At 39.7% G+C, this 9,315-nt stretch overlaps 1 protein-coding gene and 1 long non-coding RNA gene across 4 annotated transcripts in view; one reads left to right on the top strand and one right to left on the bottom strand.

Moving 5' to 3' along the window:
* The first annotated feature begins 3,844 nt into the window (after positions 1-3,844).
* On the top strand, positions 3,845-5,143 carry LOC144707893 (allyl alcohol dehydrogenase-like protein). Of its 3 annotated transcripts, XR_013582576.1 has the most exons (3): positions 3,845-4,224; positions 4,814-4,883; positions 4,988-5,143. XR_013582576.1 is itself a non-coding variant. In XM_078581148.1 (2 exons), the coding sequence occupies exon 1, from the start codon at positions 3,900-3,902 to the stop codon at positions 4,194-4,196; it is 297 nt and encodes a 98-aa protein (XP_078437274.1). In that variant the 5' UTR covers positions 3,845-3,899; the 3' UTR covers positions 4,197-4,224; positions 4,814-4,974. The 3 variants fall into 3 exon arrangements, 2 of the variants coding, with proteins under 2 accessions (XP_078437274.1, XP_078437275.1); XM_078581148.1 differs by lacking the exon at positions 4,988-5,143 and having other exon boundaries at positions 4,814-4,974; XM_078581149.1 differs by lacking the exon at positions 4,988-5,143 and having other exon boundaries at positions 4,794-4,974.
* A 3,020-nt stretch (positions 5,144-8,163) lies between these two features.
* The window catches only part of LOC144707749 (uncharacterized), a 5,794-nt gene continuing 4,642 nt past the window's right edge, over positions 8,164-9,315 (bottom strand). Inside the window, exons 3-4 of the long non-coding RNA XR_013582535.1 lie at positions 8,545-8,605; positions 8,164-8,429 (exon numbers count right to left, since the gene is read on the bottom strand). This is a non-coding gene — a long non-coding RNA (uncharacterized LOC144707749). The remainder of the gene's footprint in view (positions 8,430-8,544; positions 8,606-9,315) is intronic.

Below are 9,315 nucleotides of genomic sequence, written 5' to 3'. Positions count from 1 at the left end.
GAGAGACAGATACATTAATCAGGTGAATAAAAAGAAAAAATAAATATATAATTATATTAATGTATTGATAAAGGAAATCACAGGGGAAAAATTTAGAAAATTATCATGCATACATAAATATATTTTGGTTAGAAATCCATCAAAATAAATAGTTGTATAAATCTGTCAATATATTAAATACCGAAAGAAGCATTTGATTCAGAATCATTCAGATATTCAGATGTTGAGTTTTATATGTTTACAGTGAAAAAGACTTAAAATTGGGTGACATAGAGTATAAAATTCACATAGATTGGTGTTTTTTGGTGCTCATACGAGGTAAAACAATCATAGAAAACAATCCTAAGAGTCTGAATTTATAAAATATGTAGATGTAGTCTCCTCTGGTATTCATAAACTTTTAAAAGTAATATTTTTTTCTAGTAAGAAAATGAAAAATCAAAGTACTTATTTTTGAATCACCATAAATGTACTTATATAGTGGCTAACACAGATTTTTTTTAATAGGACCATATCAAATAATGTGAATGACTAGACTACCTGTGATTTTTGTAGTATTTATTATGTGAATTAATGTTTTACATTATGTTTGCTTGTTGGAATTCCAAAGTCATTTGTAGAAATTTATTTACATAATATTACCAGATTGGTGTAAAAAATAACATTACGTGACGTGCATAAATATGATAGAGCTTATTATATGATTTTTTTGTTTTCTTGATGAGCTATCTTTGAGTGAATATATATTTATTATTTCTGATCAAATACACAGAGTGAAGCCAAATAATATAAAAATTGTGGCAACAACACAGACAGGTGACAACATCCATCTTCCTTTAGAATAAAAACAGCTCTTCCTTACCTAGAGTGATAAATACATCTTACACCAATCTGGTAATAACTTATGTCATAACTTTACCTATTGCTATAAATGATGTTTACCTAGAGTGATAAATACATCTTCCGTTATATAAATATATATTCTTTCTGAACAATCTTTGTGTGAAACATATAAATCAAAAGGCAAAAAAGAGAGAATAAGATACTTGGAGAAATGTCAACTGTGTCTCGGTTAAAGTTTCTTGAATATGATTTTTAAAAATCTAAAACATAAAATAGACATTCGTGCATTAAAATAATTCAAGATAAATAGATATGAAATTTATGTTTGTAACGTGATCACATGAAATAACCTTTAAATATATCACATATAAATCATATATTGTATTATCAGTAACACCCCAAGTATGAACTCATAATTTTTAAAAAACTTTTCCAAAAACCTGAAAATGTTTTCAGACATGCATTTGCATCAAAGACATTTTATGAATATATTTATCTGATAAATAAACTTGTATATAAATATTACCTATGATCATATGAGTGCTTAGAACTTATTAAAGAAACTAACAAATGTACATTTTAATTAGGGAAGGACGCAGTCTTACTGAAGTTCAGTCAGACCGGACCGAAGTGGACCACCAGTTACCTTTTTAGGGGTAACCGAACATTTGGTTTGGTTTCATTTCGCACGTTTAACCGAAGCAAAGGCGTTCATATCGATAAAATATATAATATATTATATTAACTCTCTCCCTCTCGCACTCTCTCATCCCCCCCTCTTCCTGTCCCTCTCTCGTTCTCTCACACTCTCACTCTCTCTCTTTCCCACTCACACTCTCTCCGTGTCACCCTCTCACTCTCCCTCTCTCACTCTCTGCTCCTCTCCTCTCCCAATCTTTTCCCCTCTCACTCTCTCCTCCTCTCCCTCTCTCAATCTATTCCCTCTTCCTCTCTCCCTTTAGCACTCTCTTCCTCTATCTCACTTTCACCATGTTCCCCACTCTCTCTCACCCCCCCTCTTTCACTCTCTCCCTCTCGTACTCTCTCTTTCTCCCCTGCTTACTCCCCCTCTCTCAGTCTCATTGTCTCTAACTCTTGCACTATCTCCCTCTCAGTCTTGCCTACTCCCTCTCCCTCTCTCCCTCTCAGTCTTGCCCACTCCCTCTCCCTCTCTCCCACTCGCATTCTCTCCCTCTAATTCTCGTCCTCTCACTCTTTCCCCCTCTCCCTCTCGCACTCTCTCCATCTTGCACGCTTTTAGCCTCACCCTCTCACTCTCCCACTCTCTCACTCATTATCACTCTATCCCTCTCTCCTTCTCACAGTCCCTCCCTCTCACATACTCTCCCTCTCAGTCTCAACCTCTCACTCTTTTCCCTCTCCCTCTTGCACTCTCTTGCCCTCTTTCCTTCTCTCACTCCCTCCCTCTCAACATCTTACTCTCTCCCTCTCTCCCATTCGTAATATTTCTGTCTTGCACTCTCTTTTTCTCTCTCTCTCTTTTTCTCTCTCTCACTCTCTCTCTCTTCCTATCTCTCTCATATTCTCTCTCTATCTCATTCTCTCACTATCTCAGTATCCCCTTCTCACTCCCTCACTCTCTCTTTATCACCCTCTCACTTTCCTCCTCGCCCTCTCTATTTCTCACATTCTCCCTCTGATTATCACCTCTCACTTTCCTTCTCTCCCTCTCTCCCTCTCTCCCTCTCTCCCTCTCTCCCTCTCTCCCTCTCTATTCCTCACACTCTCCCTCTCTCATTATCTCTATCATTCTCTCATTCTCTTCCCCTCTAACTCTCTCACTCTCTCATTATCTCTATCATTCTCTCCCCCTCTAATTCTCTCAATCTCTCATTATCTCTCTCACTCTCTCATTCTCTCCACCTGTAACTCTCTCCCTCTCTCATTCTCTCCACCTGTAACTCTCTCACTCTCTCATTATGTCTCTCACTCTCTCATTCTCCCATTCTCTCCCCTTTAAGTCTCTCACTCTTTCACTATCTCATTATATCCCTTTCACAGTCACTCTCTCTCACTCTCTCATTATTGAACACTACTTGGCACCGGATGACACAGATGAAGTCTTATGAGATGAGGTGAGATGACCAAGTGGAGCGAAGGCGAGCTAGTTTGGAAAACGGAAACGACTTTCAGTAGAACGCCAATAAATGGAAACACCATATTTTCTAATCTTGACTTATTTTTTAAAAAAAAATTATTAATATTATTTTTAAGGCTGACATTGATTAGTCAACCTGACCGGACTAAGATCAAGACCAGGCCAAACTTCAGGTCTAGGTTTAGGCTTTTGCTACAACCGGGGGACAGAGACCAGACATGTCATGCCTACTTTTAATTGCTTTCAAATTACACCATAACATTAATAGCCCATCAGAATATTCATCCTCCAAATCCCATTGCTTCTCGGCGATGGGCTTTCAATGGAGGCAGAGAAAGGGAGACTACTTTCTGCAGAATACCTATAAATGGAAACATCATATTTTCATATTTTGACTTTAAACTAATTTTGTAAGATTAAAATTGACTCTCATATAGACTAGCCAACCAGGCCAGACCGAGACCAACACTGAGATAGAGATGGAGACGCAGACGGAGACCGACACTGACACCGAGATGAAGACGGAGACGGAGACGGAAATGGAAACCGAGACTGACACCGAGACGGAAACGGGGACAGAGACCGACACCGACATCGAGACGGAGTCGGAGACGGAGACCGAGACAGACACTGACACCGAGACGGAGACAGAGATGGAGACCGAGACCGAGATCGAGACAGAGACGGACACTGAGACAGAGACGGAGATGGAGACGGAGACGGAGACAGAGACCAACACGGAGACAGAGACGAAGACCAATACCGAGACGGAGACGGAGTCGGAGACCGAGACTGGACAGAACTTCAGGTATAGGTTTAGTTTTTTTGCTAAAACAGTGTCCCTACTTGAATTTTAATAAATAGTATTATAAATTCACGAGGGCTGGCTCTACCTTCATCTTCCTCATCCTCGAAACCCTACTACTGCTTCTCGGCGATGGGCTTGCTCTCCTGGTGGAGGAAGGAGCGACCGGCGGCGAGCAGCGACGGAGCTACGGCGGCGCCGCCGGCGGCGAAGAGCGCGGGCGCGGAGACGCAGGGAATGAACGGGGCGGAGGAGGTGGTTCGACGGCCGTCGGAGGTGACGGTGTTCGAGTTCGGCTCAGCGGCGGCGTCGGGAGATCGAGTCACGCTCGCGGGTTACTGCCCTGTGTCGGAGGAGCTCGAACCGTGCCGCTGGGAGATTCTTCCGGCCGCCGGCAGCGATGCGCCTCAATTCCGTGTGGTATTCTGATTCGGATTGGTTTGGGGATTGGGGAAGAGTAAGATTCGGAGCTGTTTTCGTCATGGGATTTCTCTTTAATTGAATGAATTTTACGATTTGGGGAGTTTGGGGTGCTTGATTCTTGAAGTTTCTGTATTTTTCCAAGTGTCTGCTGTTAAATATTTCTTCAGATTGGTTGCGAGTGTATAATTTCTCGGAGCGATTTCATCTGGATTTTTTCTACTTGAATGGATTTTACGATTGGGGTGTTTGTGTCGGTTTGTGGGTGCTTGATTCTTGAAGTTTCAATCTTTCTCAGACAATATTTCAAAATAATTCTTATTACTTTCAAAAAATATGGATCCTTGAATAATTTGAACAAAAACTCCAAGCAAAAGGCCGTTGATTTTTTCCCCTAAAGAGAGCCAATAATTATAGGTGTATTTTTTAAATACACCTATAACTCAAACACACCTATGACTCAAATAATTCTTATTACTTTCAAAATATATGGATTCTTGAATAATTTGGATCCTTGAATAATTTGAACCAAAACTCCAAGCAAAAGGCCGTTGATTTTCATACGCAATAAAATGCTTTATAATCTTGGAGCCCTAACTTGTTCAGCTTATCCGATGGCTCCTCAGGAGAGGGTTGAAGGTGGCGCCAATCCATCAACTCAGTCCTGTCGGTAGAACAACCTAGAGCTTTGATTTTGTGAGTGGTCTGAACAGTTCTTAAATAAGACTGAGTTTTGGCCTTTCTTGTGATGACTATTATTTTGATATCATTGATTTTGTATTGGTTTCTCGATTGTGCAGTTGTCATGATCTATATGTTTTAAGAGCTCAATCAAAGATGGAACCAAATAGGTTGATTCATTCAACTGTGGTTATGTATTCGAATCCAATTGCTGACATTCTTTGTGGTATTAAGGGGACCACATGTTTGAAAAGACGATGAACTTCATGGATGAAATATTAACGAACGAAACAAAGACAGGCATAGAATTCGAAAAGTTTCTCGGAAATTCTATCAAAACCTTTGGCCTCTCAAATCCCACTTTATTCTCAATTAAGTTTAAGTTCTTTATGTTCAGCTTTTTTAGACCTTTTAAATGGGTATCTTAACTAGTTCACGGTGTTATCCAAGTTTCAACAATGTATTATCATTCTAGGAAATATTCATTTTCTGGTTGCTGCTGTAAACCCCATCAACAAAATCCTCAAAAATGCCTTATTTAGGCTTGATTCGTTGACTTTCTATTTCATATTTTCCGTCAGTTTCCACGCGTATAGATCCGGATCGTCCCGGACGTGGACGAAGGACGGGAGGGGACGAATTTCGTCCTGTCCTACGGCCGACATAAGGTCAGGGACGAAGGACGGGACGGTTTTTCGTCCACCGACATAAAATCCGTCCTGTCCAATAATCTCTGGACGATGTTTCGTCCCGTCCAGTCCTCCCGGGACGAAAAAACACATTTTATATTTTTATATATTATAATAGGTGTACTAACAAGACGACGGGGCAACATCTTAACTGTTCGATGTGAATCCGGCAGTGTTTCGCCCGGAGACCTCCGGATGGACGATTTTTTCGTCCCACGGGACGAAAACCGTCTCGTTTGGTGGTCCCCAAACGAGGTCTCCGTCCGGAGACCTGGGACGGGACAATTTTTTCGTCCCAGGACGAAAAACCGTCCCGTCCACGTCCCTGATCTATATCCACGCGGCAGCCATTCGCCACGTGTAATATTTGAAGTCATTAATTGCCGAAAAGAGATCAAAATACTGAAGCATTCAAATAAATAGCGTATACAAACGGCGAAAAGAACTCAGCAAAGGCCTTCTATTCTCCCTTGAACATCAGATCGAAGGCTTTGTTGATCTCTGAGAAGGGTACCTCGTGGGTGACGAATTTGCCCAGCTTCAGCTCCTGGACAGAAGAGAAAGTTTCATTACAAAAATTATTCAATCAGAGCCTTTTTCCCATATGGTTTGATGGGAAATGGCTCACATTAAAGGGGTGTGGGGGGGCGGGGGGGGAAACACGATGAAAACGAGTTGTTGAGATACTGCTCCACGACGCCAGGGTTATCAGTGTGCGGTTTGTAGTTGCCGTAGAAGGTGCCCGTCAGCGTCCTCTCTCACAAGAAGTTGATGGGCAGCGTCTGGAAGACGGCGCCCTTGGGAGGCACTCCCACCTAGACATGGTTGTTCTGTTCTGTTTGTTTGAAACAAACACAAAATTCGCACAAAAGAACCGCACAGTCCCTTGTTCTTTGTTCTGTTTTTATTTTTCAAAAACGAACAAAATTCACACATTCGCACAAATTCGCACAAAATTAGACTAAAATTCACAAAAAGCGAACAAAAGAACAGAACACGGGTCTGTTTGATGTTCTGTTCGAATTCATTTTTGTTTTGTTCGGAAAACCGAACAGAACGAACAATTCGCACAAATTCGCACAAATTCGCACCTAAAGAACAGAACAACCATGTCTCTGTCTCCAGCCCTGCGCAAAAATTCCCGCCAACACGGCCTTTCCCCAGCCCTGCGCAGCCGTCGGCCTTGGTTTATTTACACCGCATAATCAGCCACTATCTACCAACCCGCAAGTAAACAAGGCAAGATCTGGCGAGAAATAATTACGTCGTGCATGCATTCGAATGCAGAGATCATGCGGAGTTCGTCATGCGGAGAAATAATTACGTCATCTCGTCTATAACCTGGCGATCACGTTCACACCCGCTCTAAATTTTATTTAGTTTACATGGTTGAAGGTTTTAAAAGTTGACGAAGCCGCAAGAAGAGGGCGAACCTCTTGGACGGGTTTGTCCTAGTCCTTTGGGTTCACAAACTCCGTCACTCCAAACTTCTTGGCTGCACACGAACGAACAAACAAACACGAGCCCGAGTTTGAAACCATCATCTAATCTTTTGAACTCTCTCATCGGCTTCTTTCAGACGAACGGAAATCTTGACTACTTCTCTTGAAAGTAATAGAAAGAGACCCACCTTGCTCGAATCTGTCTGGGTTCAAGTCGACACCGATGATCCTTGCAGCTCCCGACACCCTCGCGCCCTCCGCGGCCTGTTTTCATCAGATCATATGATCATGTCAACGCCTCGCTCATCGAGAGAAGACGGCCAGCAGACATGCGCATGCGGTGCGGTGCGGAAATTCGCACCGGGTGTGCGAATTTCCGCACGCACAAATGGCCATGGGCGGTGCGGTTATGTGCGCATAAACGCACTGCACACTGCACCGAATTCGCACATTTTTGAATTTTTTTAAGCGATGTTATTCAACATTATTTAATATATAATTCATAATATATGTGTTAAACATTATAAAATATTTAATTTTAAATTAAACATTATTAAATCATATTTAAGTGGCTATTTTAAAGCAATTTAATTAAACATTATTAAATCATAGTGTTAAAGTTTATTGAATATTTAATTCTATATTTTTTAAATTGGTAAACATTATTTAATAGTTAATTCATAATATTTGTGGTAAACATTATTAAATATTTAATTCTAAAATAAACATAATTGAATCATATTTAATTCGCTGTTTTTTAAGCAATTTTATTAAGCATTATTAAATCATAGTATTAAATTTTAAAATATTTAATTCATATTGAACATTATTAAATCGTTAATTCTATATTTGTTTTAAATATTAAACATTATTTAATATTTGATTCATAATATGTGGTAAACATTATTAAATAGTTAACTATAAATTAAACATTATTAAATCATAATTATTCTATTGTTTTAAGCAATTTTAGTAAGCATTATTAAATCATAGTATTACATTTTAAAATATTTAATTCGTATTAAACATTACTAAATATTTAACTTTTTATTTTTTTAAGGAATATTAAACATTATTAATATTTAATTCATAATTTATGTGATAACACTATTAAATAATTAATTCTCAGTTAAAAATAATTAAATCATATTTAATTCGCTGTTTTTTAAGCAATTTTATTAAGCATTATTAAATGATAGTATTAAAGTTTAAAACTACTCCCCTTTTTCCTTCTCCTTCTCCTTCACCCTCTCCCTCTCCCTCTCAATCACCCTCTCCCTCTCCCTCTCCTTCTTATTCTCCTTCTCCACTCCCTCTCCCTCTCCTTCTCCTCTCCCTCTCCCTCTCCGTCTTCTCCTCCTCCTCCTCCGGCGGGCAAAGCATTCCATCCCTACAGCGACGGGACCTCTGCGCTCCGCGCCGTTGCTCATCTTTAATAAAACATCAAGAAGAATTCATTTAATGGCTCTCATGGCCATGACCCCTGCGTATTGAGCGAAAGAGAGGACTCCATCAACAAAAATATGAAAATGGAGATGCGGTTACCAAGAAGCTCGGAGAATCATGCTCCTCCTCTTCAAAACAACTTCGACTCGTTTCAGGTCACCTAAAAATGAGATCAAATGAGATTAGCCACTAAATAGCTTTCTCGACTAGAAGAACGAAATAAAATGAAGAAGAGAAGAAGAAATGAAGAGGAGGAACAGGGAAAATGAAGAAGAAGAAGAGGAGAAGAAGAGGAGAAAAAAAGGAAGTAAAAGAAGAAGAAGAGAAAAAGAAGAAGATGAAGAGAAAAGGAAGGAGGAGGAAAATAAGGAGAAGAAGAAGAAACGAAGAAGAAGAAGCGAAGAGAGGAGAAGAAAAAGAAGAAAATGAAGAAGAAGATGCGAAGAGAGGAGTAGCAGAGAAGAAGAATAAGAGAAGTAGAAGAAGAAAATGAAGAAGATGAACAAGAGAAGAAGAAATGAAGAGGAGGAACAGAGAAAACGAAGAAGAAGAAGAGGAGAAGAAGAGAAGAAAAAAAGGAAGTAAAAGAAGAAGAAGAGAGGAGAAGAAAAAGAAGAAAATGAAGAAGCAGATGCAAAGAGAGGAGAAGAAAATGAAGAAAAAGAAGAAAATGAAGCAGAGAAGAATAAGAGAAGTGGGGGAAAAAAATAAGTAGAAAAGAAGAAGAGGAGAAGAAGAACAAGAGAAGAAGAAGAAGGAGAGAAGAAGAAGAAGGAGATGAAGAGAAAAGGAAGACGGAGAAGAAGGAGAATAAGGAGAAGAAGATGAAAAGAAGAAGAAGAAGCGAAGAGAGGAGAAGAAAAAGAAGAA

This window comes from Wolffia australiana, chromosome 9 (assembly GCF_029677425.1).
Source record: "Wolffia australiana isolate 7733 chromosome 9, ASM2967742v1".
NCBI classification, from domain to species: Eukaryota; Viridiplantae; Streptophyta; class Magnoliopsida; order Alismatales; family Araceae; genus Wolffia; species Wolffia australiana.
The sequence above is the reverse complement of the archived record's forward strand: the minus strand, read 5'-3'. Positions and strand labels throughout refer to the sequence as shown.

What these genes read in the sequence shown, in the direction of transcription:
- LOC144707893 (XM_078581148.1), top strand. Translation starts at nt 3,900, where the DNA reads ATGGGCTTGCTCTCCTGGTGGAGGAAGGAGCGACCGGCGGCGAGCAGC.